General features: G+C 34.6%; 5 protein-coding genes across 11 annotated transcripts; 4 read left to right on the plus strand and 1 right to left on the minus strand.

Annotated features, from left to right (window-relative positions):
• The first annotated feature begins 539 nt into the window (after positions 1–539).
• On the plus strand, positions 540–5696 carry LOC123010807 (sodium/hydrogen exchanger 11-like). 5 transcript variants are annotated; one of them, XM_044407938.1, is made up of 13 exons: positions 1247–1450; positions 1499–1730; positions 1778–1957; positions 2012–2080; positions 2120–2846; positions 2895–3080; positions 3135–3309; positions 3355–3713; positions 3765–4243; positions 4289–4537; positions 4584–4857; positions 4903–5443; positions 5489–5696. In XM_044407938.1, the coding sequence occupies exons 1-13, from the start codon at positions 1253–1255 to the stop codon at positions 5663–5665; spliced, it is 3846 nt and encodes a 1281-aa protein (XP_044263873.1). In that variant the 5' UTR covers positions 1247–1252; the 3' UTR covers positions 5666–5696. The 5 variants fall into 5 exon arrangements, with proteins under 5 accessions (XP_044263874.1, XP_044263873.1, XP_044263875.1 ...); XM_044407939.1 differs by adding an exon at positions 540–672 and having other exon boundaries at positions 1317–1450; positions 1778–2846; XM_044407940.1 differs by having other exon boundaries at positions 1778–2846; positions 3765–3856; positions 4133–4243.
• Positions 5697–8909: 3213 nt separating this feature from the next.
• Positions 8910–15698, plus strand: LOC123012042 (phosphoenolpyruvate carboxykinase [GTP]-like). 3 transcript variants are annotated; one of them, XM_044409804.1, is made up of 5 exons: positions 8910–9189; positions 9269–9358; positions 13523–13786; positions 13844–14420; positions 14473–15698. In XM_044409804.1, the coding sequence occupies exons 2-5, from the start codon at positions 9330–9332 to the stop codon at positions 15544–15546; spliced, it is 1944 nt and encodes a 647-aa protein (XP_044265739.1). In that variant the 5' UTR covers positions 8910–9189; positions 9269–9329; the 3' UTR covers positions 15547–15698. The 3 variants fall into 3 exon arrangements, with proteins under 3 accessions (XP_044265739.1, XP_044265738.1, XP_044265737.1); XM_044409803.1 differs by having other exon boundaries at positions 8910–9358; XM_044409802.1 differs by lacking the exons at positions 8910–9189; positions 9269–9358 and adding an exon at positions 13098–13421.
• A 74-nt stretch (positions 15699–15772) lies between these two features.
• LOC123012045 (NF-kappa-B inhibitor-interacting Ras-like protein 2) lies at positions 15773–16691 on the minus strand. The gene is made up of 3 exons (XM_044409807.1): positions 16489–16691; positions 16169–16435; positions 15773–16115 (listed from the first exon to the last, which is right to left on the minus strand). Exons 1-3 carry the CDS (start codon positions 16585–16587, stop codon positions 15873–15875), a joined length of 609 nt encoding a protein of 202 aa, XP_044265742.1. The 5' UTR covers positions 16588–16691; the 3' UTR covers positions 15773–15872.
• On the plus strand, positions 16668–17836 carry LOC123012044 (dolichol-phosphate mannosyltransferase subunit 1). Its single transcript, XM_044409805.1, has 3 exons — positions 16668–17046; positions 17093–17303; positions 17351–17836. Exons 1-3 carry the CDS (start codon positions 16832–16834, stop codon positions 17759–17761), a joined length of 837 nt encoding a protein of 278 aa, XP_044265740.1. The 5' UTR covers positions 16668–16831; the 3' UTR covers positions 17762–17836.
• An 84-nt stretch (positions 17837–17920) lies between these two features.
• LOC123011001 (V-type proton ATPase subunit G-like) lies at positions 17921–18681 on the plus strand. The gene is made up of 3 exons (XM_044408246.1): positions 17921–18080; positions 18175–18374; positions 18428–18681. Exons 1-3 carry the CDS (start codon positions 17999–18001, stop codon positions 18494–18496), a joined length of 351 nt encoding a protein of 116 aa, XP_044264181.1. The 5' UTR covers positions 17921–17998; the 3' UTR covers positions 18497–18681.
• The last annotated feature ends 7573 nt before the right edge of the window (positions 18682–26254 follow it).

Consider the following 26254-nt stretch of genomic DNA (forward strand, 5'->3'; position numbering starts at 1 on the left):
TATAACTACAATTCCAATGATGTCGGATTTAATTTATTGTTAAATTTGCTACTTTGTTAAATGTTTTGTACACCGTCACACATTTTTTTTTTTCAACAGATATTTGTTCAATGTTGCAAGATCTGTCGTTTTTTTTCAATTTCCACAATTCCCTCATCTCCCAAAAAGTCATCCAGACTTGTCGCTAAAAAGGGGTATTTCTTAGAGACGAGTAGACCACAAAGCTAAACGTTTTTATTAAATTTGATTTCAAAAGATTTTACTACATTTTCTTCATTGTGAATACCAGAACGTTCATATCTTATTGTTTTTTGTTCTTTATTTTTTTAACCTAGCAAAAAATAAAATACTTTCTTCTTTTTTTACTTGAAAATCATTTAGTCAATAACTCAACAATCTTAGTTTCAGCGTCTTTATGCTCAAACCCATTTTTCATTTTATTGTACAGTGAATTTCGTCCACCCAATTTCTGTAAATTCACAAAAATTCACTATAGTCTGTGCTTTATTGTCATAATAACTGACATTAAAATATGTATTGTCAAATTTAATCACAAATTAGAACAGCAGTAAGTGCGTTTAATAAAATAAAAATTATCTCTCTGGTACAAGAAAGGAAGAAGTGTCTCTATACTTTTAGGCATACCAAGGACTACCATTTCAAAGGACAAAGGTAAAAAGTAGCAAGAAGCATCGAGTATCCTGTCCACATGACAAACGTTAATCAAAATTCTGAAACAAGGTTAGGAAAACCTAAAGACTAATTTACACTTTTAATCTGTCAGGGAAATTGGGTGGACGAAATTCACTGTCCATCACTGTACATATTTTGAAAATTGTATAATAGTAAGTAAGGCATCAAGGCTGTTACAGAAGTAATAACGCTTGAAGTCGATGGCGTGCTATCCGAGGGCCATTTGTCCAGAGAGAAATACGTCAACCTAGAGTTCCTATATTTGAATATCTAATATATTTCTATTTCTAATAAACCTATATACATAGGAACTCTACGTCGACCGAGAGTATCGTCATTATTTCCATAACACACCTGGCTTATTATTTGATTATAAACATTTTCCAAAATGCCACATATGACATTTACTCAAAGGAGTAAATACGAAAAATCAAGTATAATTTGCAAATGTCGTTGCTGCCATATGGAGACCATCTCAATAATCGATACCTAACTGAATTCCAAATTTCGTGTTGTTTATGCAAATGTCATCTAGTTTTTTTGACAGACAAACTTCAAGATGAACAAGATCACAATCGTCGTTTTTCTGACCTTGTTTATAATGTATTCAGTTCTGATTGCAGTTCATTTGAATAAAGGTAAAAGAGAAGGTCACATGCCACAGGATTCTCCGCATCCTTTGATTCCCCGGTTTGCAGACATCATGTACCTGTTTGCAATCCTGCTAATCGCTTATATCATCGACACTCTCTTTACGGTACATAAAACTGAAGTAAAATGTGAGTTGTTAATCAAATTGTTTTAGCATGTAAAAATCTCAACTCCCAACGAAGTCATCATAATCCTCTTCGCTTACATTTGGGGAATGCTGGCATACTACTACACGTTTCCTTACTTGGGATCTAACATCGTCCGAATCTCCTCCCTCGAAATGTTTTATCTCTACGTGCCAATACTTGTCTTTCACCGGTCTTTTTGCCTCGACGTCCACATTTTCATAAAAACTCTTCCCCAAATCTTGATCATTGGCGTTCCCGGTACTAATCATTCTCAATCCCAAATCCTTCAAAAACTTTGTTTTTAGTTACAATACTAACGGGTTGTATTTTCGGCTTGCTTCTTATCATGATGATAGCACCTGAAACTGCAACCATTGGAGCTATTTGTCTCGGTTTATTTAGTATGCCCCTCAACCCCGCAACAATGGTCGATCTGTTGAAGCAGCAGTCAATGAGGACAAGACATATCAGCGTTCTACTGGAAGGTGAAGCGGTGATTTGTCTCTTAGTGATTGACCTTACTCAGCAACTCGTAATAGCAACATCGGAGAAAATAATGGTCTATTGGTACCAATTCGTGATGGTGATTTTGCGGATTTTTGTTTTTGGTAAGTTGGTTAAATACCAAAAGTATCACCTCCTTGTAGGAATCTTAACAGGGTATTTGTCGGGGGTTTTGGGTCAGTGCTTGATTCGAAGAATGTACTCTGATCGTATGAGCGTCATTCTCATGATTTCGGCTTTACCTTTCTTTACTTATTCCGTGTCGCAAATATTTTTATCTGGGTGTGGATCTGTTTCTGTTATCACTTTAGGGATTATGATGAGCATAGAAAGAACAGCTGTGAGTAAAAATATTGATAATTTTTTGACAAACTATTGGGAACTCATCGCCTACATAATGGACACTGTTGTTCTTGCACTAAGTGCGACCTATGCCGGCTGTTATGTCATTCCCTTCATGAACTGGGAAGCTTTTGTCTTGATAATTGTAGCGTATGTAGTCAATTATGTTTTGCGTTTTGTTTCGTTCCTATTATTTTCCCCCATAATCAGTCGATTAGGGTATGGAATGGAACTAAAAGCCATGGTGGTGTGTGTCTGGGGAGGTATCAAAAGCCCTTTTGGTTATCTTGTAGTTTTCAATTTCGTCAAAAGACATGCTTTCAAAACCCAGGGAGAAAATATTTTCTTTTTCTATATATTTGGCCTCAGCATCATTTCGATGCTTATCAATGGAACTTTCTGTCGAACCATTTTAAAAGTATTGGGATTTACTAACATCTCTATGGCGAGACAAGTCAACATGAACAATTGCATGAAACATATTTTTACAAAAAGAGACCGGATTATTGCCATTTTAAAAATGGATAGGTAGGTAAGTCTGGTCCTTATGGAAAGAGGGTCATCGAACATATCTAGGTTGTTAGCTGACACTAACTGGAAAGTAGTCTACGAAGTCACAAATATGCAACATCCATACCACCTCGGGTTAGACAATGAAGAAGACGACCCGTTTTTCCTGGGTTATAGATTCACGATCTGTCCCGATTGCAACAAAGACCTGGTTCAAGAACCAACTCAGAAAGAATTAAAAGAAATGAGCAAGTGAGACCAACCTTAAACGATTTATAAGCGATTTATTATTATTTTTATATTTAGAGAAGCTAAAATGCGAATACTCAAAGCGAAAAAAATGTCATTTTCAAGACAATTTGAGAATGGTATGATCACAAAACAAGCGATTCGGGTGTTGAATCAAGCAATCGAGCTCGCGATGGATTCGGGAGATGTCATGTTGGAAGTCGATAATTTGGAAAAACGATTTGTCGAAGAGGTTTGCTTTATGATCAAATGATTATTTCATTTGATACGTTTTCAGAATTTTTTCCATCGGTTCTTTCGAAATCGACTCGAGTGTATGCAAAATAAAGGTACATTACCACGTAGGCCACCCATAACCTATTGGCGACGGCTTTGTTACCACGTTGTTATGAATACAATCCTCGACAAAGCAATGCTGTTGGTAATTCTTGTCCATGCGTGTTTTTTGATGGCGCATTTATATTTTCACTCGTCAATATTTACGAAAAATAAACAAGTCCATAATAGAAACTTAGAAGTCATTTTATTGGCTATAAATATCCTATTCACGTTTATCTACGTTTTGGAATTTGTAATAAAAATAATGGCGTTTTCGTGGGTATACATTTGGTCTCATGGAGTTCGTGGTTATTTCAAGTGAGATTTTTCCTATGGTTTCAAAATTTTGTAACCTGCTACTTATTACAGGTCGGTGTGGAACATCACAGACTTTTTGGTGATTATACTAAACCTTTTCAACGTTGGTATTGACTTAGCCAGTTTCATTCACAACCTCGAAGGTAATAACATTTACAGTGAAATAGTTGACATTCTGATGATTTTGCGTTTTGTACGACTCCTTCGAGTTTTCGAGATTTTCTACCAGAACTTTATGAACTGTTTGGCTCGAAGTGCCGACCGAAAAATGTCATTCACTTACGAGCTAGGCAAGAGTTTTGCTACAAGCGAAGGCGAGATTTTAGATATGTTACCCTACATTATTGACAATAAGAAAATTCGTGAAGAGATTAAAGCTAAGATAGAGAATGACAGAATTATAATTACAAAAATGTTAGGTGTGGTCCAAAAGGAGAGACCATGGGTGGCAATCACCGTCAAGACAAAACAAGCAATTAGAACGGTCCTGAGCAGCATGAACGATGCGATAAATCAGCTCAAAATTGCAGGTAATTCGATGTGGCGATTTTTTTTGATTTTACAGAGGTTTTAAGGATGGGTGGATAACTATGAGCAAGAGAAATTAGAATTTGCTATGGCCGAATTGTACAAAAAAGTCAATGCCATCAAAATGGTGCAACCTAGTCCGCCACAAGTGATTTTCAAGGAAGTGTCGTGGATGCCGATTGAAAATGAAGTAATTGACTATCTATTTGACAATGTTAGTGTAAAAAAATTTGAGCCTGGTGATATTGTCTTTGGAGAAGGGACTGTGGCGGATGGAATTTACATTGTTGTGACAGGTTTTTAAATATATTTTACAAACGACTATTAGTTTATCGATTTTAGGACTCTTTATGATTAGTTACGTTCCCCAGTCAAGTGTTTTAAACGGTTTGCACTCTTTTGGTATCCTACCCATTGTGGATTACCTTGCAGGAACAAAATACGAAGAACCATCTCTTGACTATATAGTTTCAGGCAATTGTATGGGAGAATTGAGTACTCTAACCGAAAGGGCGTATAATTGCACGATCATGGCAGAGTCTCATAGTCAGGTTTACGTTTTAAATAAAGCAATAATCAAACAAGCAATGCAACTTAGCCCAGACCCCGTTAAAGGGTAACTATTTAATCGGATCCAATGCCCAAAATCAATAGTTTTCAGGCTAGAATGCCGAATTTGGAAAGAAATCAGTGTTCGAATTGCTTTCCCTCTCCTTCTCTCAGTCCCAGCGTACCAAGCCTTCTCCCAAGACCAAATCAAATACGCTCTCGAGCGAGCCTTTGTCCCCAATTTATCAAATTACAAAATTTTTACTGTCACTGACATCATCCAAGACATTATCCTCATCGACGGAGTCACCGCTGACTTTAACACTAGAGAAAAATTCGTCGCTCCTTGCTGTATTCCTCGAACCGTCCACAAACTCATTTTACCCACGAGTAGTCTGATGAATCTTCCAATTGAAACAAAACTTTTAATTATCCCTGAGAAAGACATAAATGAGTATGATGTAATGCTCCTAGCTGAAGAAACTTGCGAAATGGTAAATACAGGCTCATCTCAAAAATGTCTTTTACATGCGGCGAAGCAACGAATGAGAAATCGACGAAAATTAAGGGGAAAAATATCGTCTCAGAGAAGAATTCGTCTTGATGATCTTTCCTCTGTTGGCACAGAAACAAGCGCAAGTCAAGCTGAGAAGGTAAAGTATTGGAGGTATGGAAAATGGATACTAATCTTATTACAGGAATCGGGAGATTTGGTGGGAGATTTGGTTTATAAGAGTAGCCACTACGGTGGATCCAGTATGGTTCTTATGAAATTAGGAGAAGAAGAAGACGACGAAGAAGATGAAGATCCGCAAGAGTTGTTCAATACCCAAGCGGCGCGAAAACGTAGACAAACACTGAGTTATTTCGAGTAATTTTTAAAAAATGAAATTAATAAAACAATTATTAAATAAATATGTTTTACCTATTTTGGTAAAGTTGCTTGTCACAAGCCTCTACACGCGGACGTTAAAAGACATCATGTATCGTGCACACAAAAACGCGCACATGTGTATGGAAATAGTTATTTTTTGTATACGCTCCCGAAAACAGCTGTTTTAGGGACTCATTTGAGTCCCTAAAATGAGTCCTTTCCGGACTCAATAAAATAGTACGCAAAACGCTTATTTTAGATACTCAGTCCCCAAAAACAGTTTTTGCTGACTAAAAAATAAAATTGGTTACTATGGTAACTCCACAAATCTGTACTTTTCCAGCAAATATTTTTTACAAACATTACACAACGGCTAAATAATATTACTTTTAAACTTAAGTGACGATTTACAGTCATCATTTCTTTGATTTTTTTTACATTTTCCTTTGTTTTTGCTATGGACAATCGTTCAGAACGAACGAAGAATGTCGGTGACTTCTTTTCGGCCCAATTGAAATGTTTTGTACCATTCATATGCTTGTGTTTTTGACATACATGAGTCCCCAAAATTTTCAGACATTCACTACACGAATTTTCCATTGGCAACATAAAATTTCAAGCGAATTCTCTGTTCTAGAGTTCCTATATTTGAAGAGTTGGGACACTGAACGTCAAACCGAGCCAATTTTGTATTATGTGGATAAGATATATATTTTACGTTCTATCCTTTTTCATTAAAATATTTCGTTGCAACTAATGTCAAGTTTATTTTAAAAAATTATTTTAAGGTTATAAATTCAGATTTGGTCAGGGACGTAGGAGATAAATGGACATTGAGATGCGGCCAGACAGGAAAAAATATGTGTACACAGTCGCTGTATACAGCATTTACCATGAGTAATAAAAACTTGATTGTGTCTGCAGAAAACGTTTTAAAACCTGAAACTTACAAAATTATTAGACTTGACCTGACCTGACGTAGATGAAATAAAACACTCCAAACAACGGAATAATAGTTCTTGATCATGTGAAAGCTTCACCTTTTTGATAAATTTTACTTTGGGGCCCACACTCCAGTTGGCTAGTTTTAAAGGGGTTCCACTTGTCATACACTGTCTCGTGCATTGGAGCAACATGGCACAGAAAACAACTCACAGTTTCAATAGGACCCAGCAGAATTGGTCATAATGACAGAGGACAGAGGTCAATTTTTATTTGACAAATTTATTTGACCTTTTGTTAAATTTTACCAAAACGCCACTGATTTGAATCCAATTTTATTGTTATTGTACGTCGGCCGACGTATATAAAAAAAGAAAAATTGGAAAACTGACTTTCAGTATCCCAACTCTTCTAATATAGGAACCATAGATAGGAACTCTTCTCTGATCCATAGTGGAATCCACGACAAAAATCGCAAGTCTGACTTAACCAGAAGTTATGATAAAAACAATTTTAAACAAACCACTTGACCTATACAGTATGTTATTGAAATGTGTTAAGAAACTTTAAACGGTAATAGAACTCATCAAAACAAATTACTTCTATATTTACCATTTTTTCGAAAACTCAAATTTATACTTACATTTATTTTCACCGTATTCCGTGTCATCGAGTCGTTTATGGATGGCACGGTACGCAAAAAAATAAATACGGCAAAAACCCAGGCAGATAGGTCTTGCAAAAACTTACTGACACAATTTAGTCACGTCCTTCACCTGCATGCGGCCGTGTTTACAATTTATTGGCAAGTGAATTTCCCGTAATTATCGTCAAAAATGGTGCAGTACACTAATCCTTAGTTAACAGACATGGTGCTGATCTACGGGGAAGCTTTATCGAATGCTGCTGGAGAGATTTCGCGGTCGCCAAGTTCAAATTTAGAAAATCGGTGGATAGGTCGTAATGGACCAGTTTTATGGCCAGCTCGTTCACCGGACTTAAATCCTTGTGACTTTTTTCTATGGGACCATTTAAAACAGATTGTATATGAGACTCCAGTTAACACCTTCGAAGAATTAACTGTTCGTGTGAATAATGCTGCCGAGTCAATTCGACGAAATTCCGACATGTTGGTGAGAACTAAAGCTTCTATGGCTCGAAGGGCACAAGCATACATCGATAACGGAGGGCGTCATTTAGAACATTTAATTTGAATGTTAGTGCCCTTGATCAAGTGTGGTGCGTAACTTGGAATGTCGTATGTTTACGAATAAAAAATTGGTTTTTGCTTGGCTATCAAAGTTTTTATCTTCTTTCGCTTTTAATGTACGCAGGGAGACATTGGCGGGTACTAGAATTTACGTTCAAACTAACTAAAATTTTATCTGGGTTTAGAAAGATTTTTCGAAAAAATAGTAAATAGCAAAGTAATTTGTTTTGATGAGTTCTATCACCGTTTAAATTTTCTTAACGCATTTCAATAACATACTGTAGAGATAAAATTTGGCTTGTTAAGAGAGTATAGTTGTACCAATATACCAGACAATAATTATTAAGATATCTTCTACGTGAACTCTTTAAATCGAAAATTTCCGATAATTTTTTTACAGAGTAGTACACTGTTCGCCAAAATTAAGGCATAATAGCGAAACTACCAATATCAATTCAATAATGATTGGATCTTTTTTTTATAGCTGGAAATAAAATAACATTTTCAATAAAACAATAAAACGTTCTTATAATTTCAATAGTTAATAAAATAAGAGCTCCAACAAAATGTTTTCCATGTTTCCTGATATCTTATCTCACTTGATACTTTTCTCTGGGACGCGAGTTCTGAAACACTCTGTATCTACACGTTATTTATTATATTATTATAAAGATAATAAAAAAATATTGTTTTTCAAATTAAATTTCCATGGGCCGCCCCACACCCCTAATGCCCGTATATGTATACCAAATTGTTATAAAGTGATTATTGAAACCAAATACAGTCTTCGTAAAAATACATACATACGATTAAAATGTTTATCAGTAAAAACTAATCTATTACCAAAATAAAAGTAAAAAAAAACTAGAACAAATCCTTCTATTCCAGTAACTTTTCTCGATTTATTTAACCTGACCTACATTACTTTCCACTCTTCCATATCCATATGCACATTATAAAACAGTAAGGTTTACATAACAACATAACAACTCTAATAATGCTTAATTTCCTATCTGCGTAGAAGGAGGAATTACGTTTGATACTTTGCAACCCGTCAAAGTGTACAGAAAATCCGGTTCTCTAAACATGATCGAAAGTTTGGGGCGTTTCTCCTGTCCACGTATTCTTATCTTGTTTCCTATTAATCGCTTCAATCCGAAAAAAACATGAATACGTCTTCAGGTCATGTCAAGTTTACAATAATCAGAACGGAATAAACGATAAACCTCGATTGCACGCAGTGAAATGCTAATTTGTATCATTGTTGTCGAGAAGACCCTACACAGATAATTATTTTTCTCCGATCGGCGACAGTGAAAGGTTTCTCAACCATCAACCCGAACGCAAAATAGTGCAACTCCTTCAGAAACAATGTAAGTTTATCTTATCGCTTCGAATAATTTATTACAATTAGGCACATGGTATTGAACTCTGCGATAACTTATTGCACAGCCAAAGATTCCAAGTGCCTTTTCGGAAGACCCTTGAAGCCACTCGACCGCTTTTTGCAACCATGACTGGAATCTCGAGACTCCTACGGAGGTAAGCAATTAAGAAACTTATAAGAGAGAGTGGGGAAAATTGGAGGAAACAATATTCTTGCTTCTTGATAACAAAACTGATTTCTAAATTTATATTCCACTGATAAGGTTTGGTAATCTGTGCTGTTTACTCCAGTTACAAGATCATATGATTCCAACGCAACCAAATATTTTTTAGGAGATTTCCTTCGAATGGAGTAATCTCATTGACGATTATTTTTACAGACTAGAGAAATTTTCCGTTCATTTATTTTTAATTGAATTACCTACTATACATACATACCTACAATAGCACTAATTGCACCTATTTTAGGTTGATAAGATTAATTAGAGGTATATTGTTATCGGTGTATTTAGATATTAATGGTTTAGTTTTAATTAACGAAAACATGAAGAACATGGATAGACATTGTTTTCAATATGTATTACTAACCTTGACATTATTCGAAAATCAAGCGATAAAAAGTTAACACCTGCGACCTGTCAGTCTTTGTTTTTACAGAAATAAAATCAATATTTTTCACTTCTGTTACTTACTGATAAAAGCAAAGCTGGAATCCGGATTTTAATTCATAAAAAATGGCTAGTTAAAACGCATTTAATCGATAAACTCGGTGACTTTTCTTATAATTAATCTGTAGAAAGGACACTCAACAGGATTTTGAATACTTAATTAATTATACAATTTGCTACACCTTAAAATAAAAATATCTATACAATAATGCATTTACGTTTTATTTATTTAATCTAAAACAATATGACATTGCTGTGTAAATAATTCGAGGGTAAGATTACTTACCTCATAAGTGAAAAATGACAGTTTTTGGTAATTCGACAAAAACTATATTAGCTCAGTTTGTTAATACCACCGCCTCCTTAATGAAATGTATCAATATCCCGCCTGGGCATTTCGTGCATTGGAGCAGTGATTCCGATTTTTTCTTAGTTACGGGGGTTACTAAGGAAAAACTGAATGATTTTGAATTATTAACGAAAAATAACGCAATAAATAAAAGCTGGGAAGGAAGGATACAACAAAACCAGATACGCCAGGGAGAACTGATATTATGAGGTTGAACCATTTAAGCTAAAAAACTGGATATGTCAAAAAAATTCCCCAGATTAAAGCGCCAACGGGAATCAGTTGAACTCAAAAAATGCCCAAGCGAGAAAAGAATTATTTCTATCGAGACGGCGATGGTTAATACAGTGAGATCAAAAAGTCTGTCTATCAAGCAAGCGTAGAAATTTAAAACGTATGTCTGTGGAAGATAAAATATCACAATGACAAATGCGAAATCTCAAAATAATTTTTATGTAAATTATAACAGGAAACCGTGGTGAACGATTTTTATGAATAAACATCAACAAAATCTCATTTTAGGATATTTTGAGACGTTTCATAGAATAATTCAATTTAATTAGCTTAGTGTTTTAATTTTTTTTTAATAATTTTTTGACATCTAGATAACATACGAACTGCCATGCAACATACGTCCTCAACTAGGACGCCTACTTGATAGAAAGACTTTTTGATCGCACTGTAGCATAATATTGTAGTAATATTTTTAAACATTTAGTTAAGTATTATTATTCAAATTATTGCTAATAATAAAAGTTGATAAAATTACATTGTATTGCCATGTTGCCCTCGATTTGGAAAGTACGTTAACTCTTCTAAAAATTGTATTTTGTATCTTTGATCATGTTATAGATATAAAAATAACTTGTATTTTAATCTCAATTTTTAAAGTACGACTCGTACTATAACAATTATGGAAAAAACACACTTCACCTTTGATACTTCACTCCTACTATTAATACGTAATAATTATAAATAATAATATGGCACTTTGATCTAACAAAAACGCACTTTTAAATAAAAGACAGAAAGTTTCAACTATACTATATAGAGTGAAAGTAATGAAATTTTCATCGATTTTTCAGTCACTTTTTTAATTTTTCTCGGAAGCATATCTAGGTATACATATTTAATTTTGTTATCAATATTCAAATGTATTTTTTTTAACTAAGGTTATTCATGAAAGGGATATTTCTGATTTTTTTTGCCGAACCCATTATAACGGGTGTTTTTTTGAATATGACGTCAAAGCTATCCATGAAAGTTCGATTGTGAACGAACAATGCTGTTAAAAGTTATTAATCTGACATTTGACAGCTCGCTGGGCGTATGAAAAATTGTGGTCCGTTCACAACACACTCATATCACCGCCAACTACGACGCCAAATTTAAATAAACACCCTTTACATATTGCAATAGTTTCTTTATTTCAAATTTTGAAAATAATTATAACTGAATCTGTGACGGCTATTATTAGTATTGTCTCTTTGATATAATTTTTCAATCACACCTTGAGGTGCCCTTCTGGGATTGGTGGATTTACGAGTCCCTCAACTTTCTTATGCAAGCAAAAGTTACTTCTTTATTTTAATTTAAACCCCCATAATTCGAAATTTTTATAGATCGATTTTTTTAACATTTTTTCCATGTTGCTGGTATCTTAACTTACTTGGCATTTTTCTCTGTAGCGCGAGTTCTGAAACAACCCTGTATATCTCTGTATTTTGAAACAAATAATTTAATACTTTGTTATTTTATCAAACGTTTTAATTCTGTCAGGAAACGCATTATCTATAAAATAATTTAGAAAATGTAATTCATGAAGTAACTAATGATAATAATAATGTGAATGATAAACCTAAATTAAAAACAGTACTAGTTCTAACTTATAATATACCAGTTTAATAAAAAAAGTTGGTAATTTAGTAATTAATTGAAGATAAATAATTAGAAAACAAAATTTCATAATTTTTCTGATAGGTAAAAAAAAGAGATAAAACACTGTTTATGCAAAAGCAAATGTTATGAAAACTGTTACTTAGATATAAAAAAACAAATTTTTGGCTTCCATAAACAAATACCTAACATTTATTAGCAAAACACTATCACTCCACAAATATGTCAAACGTTTTAATTTAAATTTTCTAACATTCAAATCAATTAAAATTCCTATACCACGATAAAACACGAATCTATTATTCACGTTGAATATATTTCTGACACATAATTGCCCAATAATTTTGCAATGATTCTTCTTTTACCCAACATCTCACATGGTAACTGCTTCGATAAGATGAAAAACAACACCAACTTAATCTAAATCAAAAAATCATTGTCTTGTTATTTGTCCAAATAACAGTCAATAAAAAATCAATAACGGTAATTATCTACTAGTCAAAGTCACCATCAGCCTAAAAAACAACTTTTGCCAATTGGCACGTGCGGGATTACGTCATGTGACGTCATTATTTGGCACAAAAGAATAATCAATCCGTTAGCAACTAGTTAATAACAGGTTCAGTTGCATCAGCTCTACACACCCGCGGATTCGGCCAATCACAAAATAGTTTAAAGTCGAGCCTTTGGCCTCGAGATTACGATTATGAGTGTCAAAGTTCACAGAACCCAGACTAGATCGAGATTAAACTACTTCCGATGAGTAATAAACATAAAGTGACCAAAAATGCCAAAAGTTTTGGGCCCATCATAAGGGCACAAAAATTGGGCTTAAATTTTAGATGTGATATGACCCAAATCCTCTTTTGCAATTTATTTATTGACGTAATTTTTAATAATTTGTCAAGTTTCGAAACAAAACAATGATCGTAATAATTCTTTTATCAAGAGATAAAGGATTTTGCCAAAATACTTTGAACTCCCCCTCCATTACAACATAGGAGGGAGTTCCCAATTCAGCAATATAAGGCAGAACTGGCACTTTTCCAGCAATATTCCAACCACAGTTCTTTGTGAGTGAATATAAATAATTTCTCTGGTTTTTCTTCCGAAACCTTCAATTCTGGCTAACCAGCGGTGCAAACTAATCGCTAAATATCACAGAACAAATTGTTTTGTGTCTAATACCGACAAGTTCTACTTGAAATTCATTTTCGGGTACTATTCTATGTACCATAAGAGTTACACTTAAAGCGTGAAGTTCCAAAGTCAAAATGCCTGAATTCATCGAGAAAAAATCTAACGGGTGAGTTTTTTTACTGGTCCGACGACATTTCTTTGTCTCAATGTCACTGGTCTTTGTATTTCATCTTCGAGAATGCGGAAATAACTAGATTTTTTTTCCAGATTTTCCACCGAAGTTGGCCGGTTTGCCAAGCAAGCTAGTCATCCCAACGTTGGACTTTTCAACCACCTGAAAGGCATTAGTGTGGTCAATGGAGATTTTAAGAATTTGTCACCGAAAGTGCGGGCCTACGTTGAAGAAAACATTGACTTGTGTCAACCCGAGAAGATACATATTTGCGATGGGACCGAAAATGAAAACAACCATCTACTCAATCTGATGCAGCAGCAAGGTACTATTGTACCTTTGCCTAAATACCAGAATTGGTAAGTTGGTCCTTGAACCGTTTCCGGTTTTTGTTATTATGAGTATTTTTTAAACAGCTGGTTGGCTCGAACCAACCCCGCTGACACTGCCCGTGTTGAGTCAAAAACATTCATATGTACTGAAAAAAGAGCCGAAACTATACCCACAACCAAAGAAGGGATTAAAGGGACTTTGGGCAACTGGATGAGTCCAAGAGACATGGATGTTGCTGTTAAGGAGCGTTTCACTGGTTGTATGAAGGGCAGGACCATGTATGTCGTGCCCTTCTCGATGGGCCCCGTTAGTTCGCCCCTGGCTAAAATCGGGATTCAATTAACCGACTCCGCCTACGTAGTGGTGTCCATGAGAGTTATGACCAGGATGGGTCAAACCGTTTTGGACAAACTCGCCGATGGTACGGATTTCGTCCGTTGCCTTCACTCGGTCGGAACCCCTGCTAATGGTTTCATTGAAATGAAAAGTTGGCCTTGCGACCCAGAACGTACCATAATCCTCCACAAACCACAAACCAACGAAATCGTCTCTTACGGAAGCGGCTATGGCGGAAACTCTCTTCTGGGCAAAAAATGTTTTGCTCTTAGGATTGGCTCGACCATCGCCAAACGTGAAGGTTGGCTAGCTGAACACATGTTGGTGAGTCTCGACTTTAACACCCGTGATCGAGTTTCTAATGTTCCATTGATAGATTTTGGGCATTACCAACCCTGAGGGCAAAAAGCGCTACATCGCAGCTGCTTTTCCTTCTGCTTGTGGCAAGACCAACTTAGCCATGATGACTCCAACTCTCCCAGGATACAAAATTGAGTGTGTTGGAGATGACATCGCTTGGATGCGTTTTGATAAAGACGGCCAACTCCGAGCAATCAATCCAGAAAATGGCTTCTTCGGAGTGGCCCCCGGAACATCAAACTCCAGCAACCCCATCGCCATGAAAACAATTTTCCAAAACACAATCTTCACAAACGTTGCCTCCACCAGTGATGGCGGAGTCTTCTGGGAGGGCATGGAGGACGAAATCGACCCCAGTCTTAAAATCACAGACTGGCGTGGCAAACCCTGGGTCAAAGGTGAAAGCAAGACTACAGCCGCCCACCCCAACTCCCGCTTCTGTACTCCAGCCAAACAGTGTCCGATCATTGACCCCAACTGGGAAGCACCTGAAGGAGTCCCAATCTCTGCAATTTTATTCGGAGGAAGACGGCCCTCAGGTGTACCACTCGTGTACCAAGCCCGTGATTGGAAACATGGTGTCTTGATCGGAGCTACCATGAGAAGTGAGGCCACCGCAGCAGCTGAACACAAAGGCAAGGTCATAATGCACGACCCCTTCGCCATGAGGCCCTTTTTCGGGTATAATTTCGGCCATTACTTGGAGCATTGGTTGAGCATGAAACAACGTTCAACTAACCTCCCAAAAATCTTCCATGTGAATTGGTTCAGGAAGGGCAGTGATGGGAAATTCCTATGGCCCGGTTTTGGAGAGAACTCCAGGGTCTTGGATTGGATTTTAAGGAGGTTAGATAATGAAGATTGTGCGAAGGAAACCCCGATCGGATATTTGCCCAAACCCAGCGCGATTAATATGCAAGGCTTGAAAGACAAGGTCAATGAAGAGGAGTTGTTTAGTCTCCCTAAAGATTTCTGGATGGAAGAAGTGTATGCCATTGAGAAATATTTCAATGAACAAGTCGGATCGGATCTGCCGGAAACTATCACACAAGAACTTAAACAACTGAAGAAAAGAGTTAATGACATGTAGATTTATTCTTAAATCTCACTTTTAAACATTTATTGTAATTAATAAACGTAAATTTTTTACTAGGCTTAGTTTTATATCAAAGTATTTTATAAGAGATTAATTTTTTATACATGTTTTATTAAAGGTATTCTGAATAAATACTTTCAAAACCATGTTTTTAGATTATTTTGTAACTTAAAATTCTTCTTATTCGCTACTACAGAAACGGTAAAATATCGCACTTGTCTCTTAAAAAGTCTTTATTAAACAGATTCATGAGTTATATAATCAATAGACAGAATAAATAAATATATCATATTTATAGCCTTGAAGTGAGTATTAAAAAATTAACTTTGATCTTTGATCTTTCTCCCCATAGATAAAGGCGTAAACGTACTTTTACTAGGTGGAGGATTCAACTTACTTGTAATATGAACAAAAGGCTCATATAACGTAATTCTATGCATTGCAGAGGCTGAAAAATGTCGTACTTTCTCTCTATTGCACCAAGCTGTGGCTTTACTCAATGTAGATTCAAATTCCGTACTATCAGTATCTTTGAATTTGTTTCCTATCACAATCATAGTAACCTATAAGACAAGTAAATAAATAAGAATTGGTTATTTTTAACAGAATAACACACCTCTTTCTTATCTTTATTCTTATCAATGTCCTTCTTAAGAGACACCAATATATCAAGCGATTCTGATTTCTCGGTATCATAAACTAAAATATAACCTTCAGCAATCGCCAAATAGTGCCTGGGAAGCTGTTGGTTGGTAGTACCATTAGCAGTAGCCGTTTGGAGTGGTTCTAGGCCCGCAGTATCATAAAAACGAACTTTTTCTCTTGTACCTTTATCCGATTCAATATTAGCAATGTAGATATCTTCGATAGTAGAATGCAACTCCTAGAATTGCTCATAATTTAGGAAATTATGTACAATAGGGCTGTGACACATACACTCTTCGAGGTTATATTGCCATAAATTACTTGCTCCAAAACTGCGGTTTTACCAACCCCTTTCATGCCGCATATTACCACTTTTGATGTTTTACCCATCTTGGAGCTGTTTGGAGTATTGTTTATTTGGAAACATCAAATTTGACACCTGTCACTGTCACACATGATAGCGCATTGATAATCAAGTACCAACGTGTCAAAAAAAATTAATCAATCCAACATTAAAAAATCATGAAAACCATATGTTTGAAATTATTTATTATTTTTGACGCATAGACCGTATGTTGTGTGCTACTGGTGATTCATTAGCGAAACTCCATTACCATTATTTACCTGTCAATAAATGCAAAATTGTTTTTTTGGTTCATTGGCTATCCTGCTTTTAGCGATTCTTATTCCTAACCTCAAACGTGACAAAACCAATTTTGAAAATTCCAGCGAAATGGGCAAAAACAGTAAAACTGGTGAAGACAAGTATTCTATTTTATTACCAACATATAACGAAGTCGAAAACTTGCCAATCATAGTATGGCTTATTGTAAAATATATGGAAAAGAGGTGTGGCTCTTTTATGTATTTTACCAATTTTAAAGCTATGTTTTAGTGGATATAATTACGAAGTCATTATAATCGACGATGGCAGCCCCGACGGAACTCAAGATGCCGCCAAACAACTCCAACAAATTTACGGCGAAAATAAAATCTTACTAAAACCAAGAGAAAAAAAATTGGGACTGGGAACTGCTTATATCCACGGTATTAAACATGCCAGTGGCAATTTTATTGTTATTATGGATGCTGACTTGAGTCATCACGTAAAATACGTGCTTTTTTTAAATATTAGCTAACAAAAAAATTCTAGCCCAAGTTTATTCCACAATTTATTGAGAAACAAAAGTTCGAGGATTATGATTTGGTCTCAGGAACGCGTTATATGGGCTCTGGCGGTGTTTATGGTTGGGATTTTAAAAGAAAATTAATTTCAAGAGGAGCTAATTTTTTGACACAACTTTTACTAAGACCTGGAGCCTCAGACCTGACTGGTTCTTTTAGGCTATACAAAAAAGATGTTTTAGAGAAGTTAATCAAAAGTTGTGTCTCCAAAGGTTACGTTTTCCAGATGGAAATGGTTGTGAGGGCGCGTCAGTTTAATTATACTGTAGGGGAAGTTCCTATTACTTTCGTTGATAGGGTTTATGGAGAGTCTAAACTTGGAGGCTCAGAAATATTCCAGTTTGCTAAAGCCTTGCTGTATTTGTTTGCTACGACTTAATTTTACATTTGAAAATTCTATTTTGGGTCATTATTATAATATGATATATTTGAATAAAATTATTTTTATGAAATATTTAAATTGTTTTATTGAATGTCGGCAACATGTGACCGTGACACATATGCCACTAGCGCCGCCCTATTAACCCGCGTTGAGTTTCCTAACTAGCGATCATATGACATTTGCCTCAACTTAGGTGTGCTCGTCCTCCGATTTCGTGGTGAATTTTCAGTGAGAATGGCAAGTCAAACTCAAGGAATCCAACAACTCTTAGCTGCAGAGAAAAGAGCCGCCGAAAAAGTGTCAGAAGCCCGCAAACGTAAGTTTTTTTTTACAAAAAAACTCCCAAACATTAATCGCAGTGGGCGTTCATGTTTGACAGTCACGAGTTCTCAATTTCAATTGTTTCACAGGTAAAGCCCGAAGGCTCAAACAGGCCAAAGAGGAAGCTCAAGATGAAATTGAAAAATATCGCAAAGAACGTGAACGCCAATTCCGTGATTTTGAGGCGAAACACATGGGGTCTAAAGAGGGGGTTGCTGCCAAGATTGAAGCCGACACCAAACAACGAATTGAAGAAATGAACAAGGCGATTGTCAGCCAAAAAGGCCCCGTGAGTTGCATATAACCGTTAAGGTTCATTTTATTGAACTCTTTGGATTACAGGTAATTGAAGAAGTACTGGCCTTGGTGTATGATATTAAGCCTGAGATTCACAGGAATTATCGTGCTTAAGTTCAACAGTACAAGTAAATGTTACTTAGAGAAATGTATAATATTGCAGTGTACTTCTTTAGTCCATTCCATTGTGTTACACTTAATTGATTATAGGAAACTCTTTTTAAAAATATATGTGAAATACCTTTGTTGTACAGTATTTGTTTTGTAACTGTTACTTATTGAATAAAATGTTTAGGGGTTTGGGACGTTTGGACGATTTAAAATGGATACAATAAAAATCAACCCGCGTTAAAAGTTTCTAGATAACTAAAACACCCACTTACTTAATTCTTTTTTTTATTATTTTAGGACTTATTTTACTCTTAATATGAAGAATAATAGTTCTTACCTACAGGTGTTGTAAACATTAATCAAATTTCTTGAAAAACAACCTTAATTAGTCCTTACTTGATTACGTCGAAAATGGTATTATACAGAGTGTTTCACATAATTTTACGAGGCCTGCACCTGTAAAATGCAATCAATAACACATATTCCGATACGAACTCGATTACAAATTTTGAAAAATTGGATAATCTCTAGTTTGTTTACCCTTTCAAAAATTACAACTAAATAAAACTATTCGATACTTTATTGTATCATCTTCATGCGAAAAATTCTTGTTGGTTGAGCACGGGAGGCTTGGCACAGTCAAGGAAGAACTTCCTTCCGTGTTCAACCAACAAGAATTCTTCGCCTGAAGATGATACAATAAGTATCGAAACGTCGCGACAAATTTAATAGTTTTATTTATCCTGTATCCTAAGATACCATTTTCGACGGAATCAAGTATAGGGTTATTCACGAGAGGGTTATTTCTAATATTTTTTGCCGCAACCAACAATACCAATATCACTAACTGCTAAATTAAATATGTTATTTTTTTTAATTAAAAATCAAAGTAAGTTGGATAGATTTGTCAGATTGACAGATAACCTATATTTAATCAAAATTCAATAAATAAATTAACAAGTTAAGTTAATGTAAAAAAAGGTGTTTGAAGTGTCTACTAAACATGCGCCTAGTCGGTTGGTAAGCGATAACAAAACATGTTGCATCGTTCGAGAGATGATTTTTTTGGTTTAATGTCAAAGAGACAAGACTAATAAATAACAGATATCGTGGATTCAGTTATAATTATTTTAAAATTTGAAATCAAGCAATTGTTGCAATATGTATAATGGGTTGCGGCAAAAAAATCAGAAATAACCCTCTCACGACTAGCCCTGTATAAACATTTCAAGGACAAGTACAACAAAATGGAGACTTTCACTTAATTAGTCCATTATAATATCGATTTTATTATAGATACATCATACACATATGTATATATACAGGCTGACCCAGGGGTTCGTGCACGCTCTATAACTTTTTTTCTATCCAAGTTATCGACATGATTTTTTTTAAACGATAGATCCAACAATGAGTTTCATTATAAAAATATTTCTATTCATATATAGAGTGTCCCAAATAAGATACAAAACTAAGTTCCGTTTTTTTAAATGAAAACAAAATTTTTTTATTACATATCTGGATTCGCCACTAAATTGTCAATATAACGCACCTTGGCTTCTTAGACTTACCTGCAATAGTTTTTGACTTATGCCAATTTATGTGTCAAAATTGCATCGTGCATAGGACTCACAAAAAAATTCATAACTTCAAAACTATTGAAGACAACTTAACCAATTTTTTTCCAGTCGATTCATTAAGCTTTAGCACATCTTTTGAGAAAAAGGCAAACTTGGAGTCGATGTTCCGTCGCCTACTACGATTTTTTTTAAATAACAAAATACAAATGGGAAAATTTTTTTAAATACAACACTCTATATTTTATTGCATCATTACATGGCATTTTTTATGAGCTTTTTGTCGATGTAGGGTTTATGGGGTTTACTTTGTAAAATTTGTACGATTTTTGCAAAATAAGAAATGTTGATGGTTTTTTTCTAAAAAAAAAGGAATCGAGTAGGCTGCTGTCGTAAAATTTGACACTTTCGTGTACTTTTAATAATTGTACACATCTAATTGTCAATAATAAATTTCACTCGTGAAGAATTAGTAAAAATGGTTTACTGTATTGGTGAAGAGCACAGAAATTCTTTATTAGCAAGCAAAATGTACCGTCAGAAATATCCTATCCTAATCGTTCAATAGGCAGAGGAGATAATATTCCCAGGCCCGCACGATCTCCATACCTTACTCCCATCGATTTTTTTCTTTGGGGGTACGTGATAGAAAGAGTTTTCAGAGATCGTCCAACAACTGCAGATGATATGAAAAACATGATCACGGAAGCCTTCGATTCAGTTGATGGAGCAATGCTTGCTAGAGCTCGGAGCTCATTTACTAAAAGACTTGGTGGAACATGACCTATTTGAGCAGTTTTTATAAGTAACCTTTTCTCAAAATTTTTACATTGTTTTCTTTTAATCATTCTTTCCTATTTTTATAAAGATTACTAAGATTGTTTCCTTTATTGTGATGTACTCCTGTTTCTATTACAATTTCATTTTATTGAAACACATTTTTTTCAGAATTGCATAGATGTGTCAAACGATAACGGCCCACTCGATTTTTTTTCAGAATAAAACCATCAACATTACTTATTTTGCAAAAATCTCATAAATTTTACAAAGTAGACCCCATGAATCCTATATCGACAAAGAGCTAATAAAAAATGCCATGCAATGATGCAATAAAATATAGTGTGTTGTATTTAAAAAAGTCGAGTTATTGCCATTTGTATTTTGTCATTTTCAAAAAATCGTAGTACGCGATGGAACATTGACTCCGAGTTTGTCTTTATCTCAGAAGACGCGCTAAAGCTTTTAAGGAATCAACAGGAAAAAAGTTGGTTAAATTATCTTGAATAGTTTTTTGACGTTATGAATTTTTTTGTGGGTCGATGCACGATGTAATTTTGACACATAAATTGGCATAAGTCAAAAATTATTGCAGGTAAGTCTAAGAAACCAAGATGCGTTATATTGACAATTTAGTGGCGAATCCAGAAATGTAATAAAAAATTGGGATTTTCATTAAAAAAAAAACAGAACTTAGTTGTGTATCTTATTTGTATGAATAGAAATATTTTTATAATGTGCCTCATTCTTGTAGTTATTCTTTAAAAAAAATCATGTCGATAACTTCCATAGAAAAAAAGTTGTTGAGCATGCACGCACCCTTGGGTCACCCTGTATATATTTGCACATAGACAAGGCTCAATAAGATAGCTTAGTTGTTTGTGTTATATGCCTAGGACTATACAGAATGTTAAAAAAGATTGTAAAATATTTCAGTACAAAAAAAAGTTTTAATAAACATAGGCCCGCAAAGTAGCGGTTTCGGAGATATCAAGAATTATTTGTTTTTTTGAAACATTTACAAAGTGATCAAGAATGAATGAATCAGTTGGCAATCCTGACTTCAATTTTTAAAGGAAACCATTGGAGTATGTTTCTGATTAACAACAATTTAACAATCTTGAGGGGTTGTATGTCAAGTAGGTATTTGTCTAGCAAAGCGGTATCCGGCTGCAGTGTTACAATTTATTAACAAAATACTTTCAAATCTGTTGCCAATTAAAACAGTCCTAAATGATCATGGTGTTCAAACAAAAAAGATAAGATTCTAGTAAAAATTCCAAAAATTTTCACATTCGATATCTCCGCAACCGTTACTTTTCCGACCCATGTTTATTAAGACTTTTTTGTTTGTTTTGGTTCATACTACTACCTCCTAAAATATTTTACAATATTTTTTTAACACCCTGTTTAAATTTAGAGTTAAAAAATTTAAATTAATTTGAGGTATAATAAAATCCCCTAAAAGTTATTGCCGGTATGCATCTTCGTATTTTCAAAAATTATAAATATCGCGCATGTGCACGCACACCGCTTACCAAATGATAATTACAGATTTCAAAATTGTCTGTAGGAGAATCAAATGACGAAAAGACGGAATAAAAGTGATTTAAAAATACAAAAGGTGGATGCATACGACCACTGCCTCCTTAATGAAATGTATCAATATCCCGCCTGGGCATTTCGTAAAAAATGCATTGGAGCAGTGATTCCGATTTTTTCTTAGTTACGGGGGTTACTAAGGAAAAACTGAATGAGTTTTAATTATTAACGAAAAATAACGCAATAAAAGCTGGGAAGTAAGGATACAACAAAACCAGATACGCCAGGAAGAATTGATATTATGAGGTTGAACCCTTCAAGCTAAAAAACTGTATATGTTAAAAAATTTCCCCAGATTAAAGCGCCAACGGGAATCAATTGAACTCAAAAAATGCCCAGGAGAGAAAAGGATTATTTCTATGGAGACGGCGATGCATACGACATACGAAAATATTTTCAGGTAAATCCAAAAAGTGAGGTAAGCTAACATTGCCTGCTTAAAATGGAAAAGGTGGTAAGTCATGAAATGTAGTTTGAGACTCAAGTCCATACAAAGGAAGTTTGACGAAAAAATCTGTAAATTAGGATTAGCCGGTCGAATTTGAGGTGACGAAAATAATGCATGCAAAGTACGGTGAAAACTATGCAAAACCAGTGTCGAACATTTGCGGATCAGGTATTGTACTTGGAGGCGAAGTAAATGAAAGAAATGTGTAATTTGAGGTAACCTGTCAGGTGAGAAAAATTTCTTTGAAAAAATCAAGTGGCGTTTGTTTTTGACATTTCTCGGCGTCAGTCACAAAAAAGTTTACTAGCAGAAAAATTGTGGAAATGCAATAATAATCGAGTGTGGGTAACCTAAAAGTGAAATAATGGAGTGTGTAAAGTATTTTTATTCACAATCACTAATGTAATATGCCGATTACTAACCTTTTTAAGGTTGGGAAACATGTCATTATTTCTCATGAAGAGTAATGAAATGTTACTCCTCTTGGGTGGTAATATGCAGGACTGCCAACGTTAAAATTACGAAAATACTGGAAATTTTTCTTTTAAATTGTCAAGTTACGCATAATATTTCGCTAAATTAGTATTCAATTGCTTTTGTAGCAGTTTCTCTTAATTCTGGGAGAGTACATTGCTCCATTTCGAGGACTTTAAATCAGATTTACACATTATTTCAATATTTTCTTTGACATTTCTGAAATGTCAAAAATCAAACGTCATTTGGATGGCCTACCACGTTTCGATTGTTAGAATTTTATTTTGCTCAAATTTTTGACTGAAAATAATGTGATTGTGAATAAAATAGCATACAAAATCTCGGTGGTAATGGCATTACCCCTTGTGCTTTATTCAACCTCGGTGGTAATGGCATTACCCCTTGTGCTTTATCATACATAATTATATATATTATACACAATTACATATATTATACACAATTACATATATTATACATAAGCACTCGGGGTAATGCCGTACTATTAGTCAATTTGTTCGAATGACGGAGGATTTTGGGCCCCCGAAAGAGACCTATCTAAAATAAAATTTACACTCACTTACTAACATAAAAGAGCAAGATGGCAAGTCGTCAAGTGTCGTTTAGCACTTTAAAAGTCCCATATAATAGAAATTTACCAAAAAAGTTTCGTGTTTGAGGTTATGACATTTTATTATTGGCATTGAAGTATCAAACGTTGGATGGACCCAGTGAACTAACAAAATATAGATTTCCAGATTTGCAGAAAAATTGTGGAAAGACAAGTAATAATCGAGTGTAGGTGACTCAAAAGTGTGAAGTAATTTTTTTAATTTTTTCAAGTGGCTCAAATGATTTTAGCAAAATGTGTACCATAGAGATAAAAAATTATTAATACATTGTCAACGAATCATTGACCTATTAAAAGATATATGTGCCGAATACAATTTAAAAAAATAAATATAAAATAAAACCTGATATTGTGAACCGTACTCGGGGCCGAAGCCCCCGTAAGCCCCATTCGGGGCCGCAATCTGATGTGACCTAAACATTATTTTACACGGTCTAAAAGACACTTTGCTAAATAAAAATAAAACTTAATCAAATCCAACAGGATTTGACCAGATGCGAAATGTATTTTCTTATTTTTTTTCAAGTGGCGCGAGTGATTTTAGCAATATATGTGGTTTTTCTCTGAAACAGACAGAAGATGAGAATTTGAAAATTATCGAGTGTAGGTGATTCAAAGGTGAAAAAGTGAGTTATGTGAAGTGTATTTTTTATTTTTTTCAAGTGACGCGACTGAATTTTGCGAAACGCGTGGTGTTGGGGTAACCCCCGTAACCCCAATCGGGGGCGCAGCCCCCGTAAGCCCCAATCGGAGCCGCGGCTCCCGTAAGCCCCATTATTTTACACAGTCTAAAAGACACTTTGCTAAATAAAAATGAAACTCATAGTAAAATCCAACAGGATTTGTCCACATGTGAAGTGTATTTTTTTAATTTTTTCAAGTGGCGCGAATGATTTTAGGAAAATGTGAGTTTTTTTTTTCTGAAACAGGCAGACGATGAGAATTTGATAATTATCAAGTGTTGGCGATTCAAAGATGAAATAGTGAGTTATGTGTTGTGTTAGTAAAATGCGTGGTGTTGGGGCGAGCGGGAGACATTTTTTTTTAATTTAAGCATTTCTTTAAGACATTTTTAAATGTTTTTTTGCAACTCTAGAAATATTTTAAATTTAAATTTAGAGTTTTGCTTTTGAGATTTATATTTTATTGCTTGCTTGTTAAAAACAGAATGAGTCATCATATAGTACGAATATGTCCCCGAATAGACGAAACGAATCTTGTGTTCTCGATTTTAATTTTATTTTTTTGCTTGGTTAAAGACTAATTTGTATAACATAATTGTAGTTTTGAAAAATGAAATAGGTAGATATGCCTTGGAAATTTTCAAAAACCTATTTATTGTAATTGTAAGATACCTTTTATGTGACTAATACGACAAAAAATTATTAAAAAAATTTTTTTAAATCAATATTTGGGGTCAAATTTTAAAATCATCGGCCAACTATGACTTTTAATTTTTTTCCAAGATATTTTTTTTATTAACAGATACGCAAATAGCTATTTATGTATCAAGTATGCAAAATAGGGTTTTAGGGCTCCCAAAACACGAATTCACACCTCTTTATTCGTAATAAAAGAACAGTTAAAAATAAAATTCATTGATTTGCAAAATAAAAATTAAAAAAAGAAAGAAAAATGTATCTTACCGTCACGTTAGGTCATTTATTGTAATTTCATTTGTGATGGGGAAAACTGTTTTGAGGCTAATAATTAGGTATACCCTCTATATCATCATAACAATTGTAATTCTAACTTCATAAAAACCTAATTCCAGAAAAAAACTTCGGCGATATTTCTAAAACTGAAAAAGTTATAGAGCATCACTCACTCGTTTCGGTGGTTTCAAGGGGGAATCAAAATGAGATGGTACGTGACGCACTTCCCCCACCCTCAAGTTGAAAATTTAAATGGCACTTAACTTGTGATACATCGTTGGGAAGCTCATAACAAGCGCTTTTCAAAAATGTCATACAACAGCCTATTTAGCAAAGCTGTTTTTTCAATTATTCAAAAACAAAGACTTTAACTTTTCATTTTTTTTGTTATATTCAAGGGTGGGTGGAGGTGCGTCACTTACCATGTCATTTTCGGTTCTGAGCGATTCTCAATAACTTTTTCAGTTGATCGATACTGCCGATTGCAAGTTTTAAAATTGACACAGTGTATATTGATTCACACTACCCACACCAACAAATAAATTAAAAATGTATAATATTCTTACTAATAAAGAATATAAATTAAAAAAACACAATTGA

The sequence above is a fragment of the Tribolium madens genome, unplaced genomic scaffold, assembly GCF_015345945.1.
Source record: "Tribolium madens isolate multiple individuals breed KSU strain unplaced genomic scaffold, Tmad_KSU_1.1 Scaffold_91;HRSCAF=231;Tcas5.2_LG7, whole genome shotgun sequence".
Classification (NCBI taxonomy): Eukaryota; Metazoa; Arthropoda; class Insecta; order Coleoptera; family Tenebrionidae; genus Tribolium; species Tribolium madens.

What these genes read in the sequence shown, in the direction of transcription:
- LOC123012044 (XM_044409805.1), top strand. Translation starts at nt 16,832, where the DNA reads ATGCAAAATTGTTTTTTTGGTTCATTGGCTATCCTGCTTTTAGCGATT. An exon ending in GTAAAATATATGGAAAAGAG is followed by an intron (nt 17,047 to 17,092) that starts GTGTGGCTCTTT and finishes GCTATGTTTTAG; the next exon opens with TGGATATAATTACGAAGTCA. An exon ending in ATGCTGACTTGAGTCATCAC is followed by an intron (nt 17,304 to 17,350) that starts GTAAAATACGTG and finishes AAAAAATTCTAG; the next exon opens with CCCAAGTTTATTCCACAATT.
- LOC123012045 (XM_044409807.1), bottom strand. Translation starts at nt 16,587, where the DNA reads ATGGGTAAAACATCAAAAGTGGTAATATGCGGCATGAAAGGGGTTGGT. An exon ending in GCAATATAACCTCGAAGAGT is followed by an intron (nt 16,436 to 16,488) that starts GTATGTGTCACA and finishes GAGCAATTCTAG; the next exon opens with GAGTTGCATTCTACTATCGA. An exon ending in AGAATAAAGATAAGAAAGAG is followed by an intron (nt 16,116 to 16,168) that starts GTGTGTTATTCT and finishes CTTGTCTTATAG; the next exon opens with GTTACTATGATTGTGATAGG.
- LOC123011001 (XM_044408246.1), top strand. Translation starts at nt 17,999, where the DNA reads ATGGCAAGTCAAACTCAAGGAATCCAACAACTCTTAGCTGCAGAGAAA. An exon ending in AGTGTCAGAAGCCCGCAAAC is followed by an intron (nt 18,081 to 18,174) that starts GTAAGTTTTTTT and finishes ATTGTTTCACAG; the next exon opens with GTAAAGCCCGAAGGCTCAAA. An exon ending in TTGTCAGCCAAAAAGGCCCC is followed by an intron (nt 18,375 to 18,427) that starts GTGAGTTGCATA and finishes TTTGGATTACAG; the next exon opens with GTAATTGAAGAAGTACTGGC.
- LOC123010807 (XM_044407937.1), top strand. Translation starts at nt 1,253, where the DNA reads ATGAACAAGATCACAATCGTCGTTTTTCTGACCTTGTTTATAATGTAT. An exon ending in TCATCGACACTCTCTTTACG is followed by an intron (nt 1,451 to 1,498) that starts GTACATAAAACT and finishes AAATTGTTTTAG; the next exon opens with CATGTAAAAATCTCAACTCC. An exon ending in CTTGATCATTGGCGTTCCCG is followed by an intron (nt 1,731 to 1,777) that starts GTACTAATCATT and finishes CTTTGTTTTTAG; the next exon opens with TTACAATACTAACGGGTTGT.
- LOC123012042 (XM_044409802.1), top strand. Translation starts at nt 13,390, where the DNA reads ATGCCTGAATTCATCGAGAAAAAATCTAACGG. An exon ending in ATCGAGAAAAAATCTAACGG is followed by an intron (nt 13,422 to 13,522) that starts GTGAGTTTTTTT and finishes TTTTTTTTCCAG; the next exon opens with ATTTTCCACCGAAGTTGGCC. An exon ending in GGCTAGCTGAACACATGTTG is followed by an intron (nt 14,421 to 14,472) that starts GTGAGTCTCGAC and finishes TTCCATTGATAG; the next exon opens with ATTTTGGGCATTACCAACCC.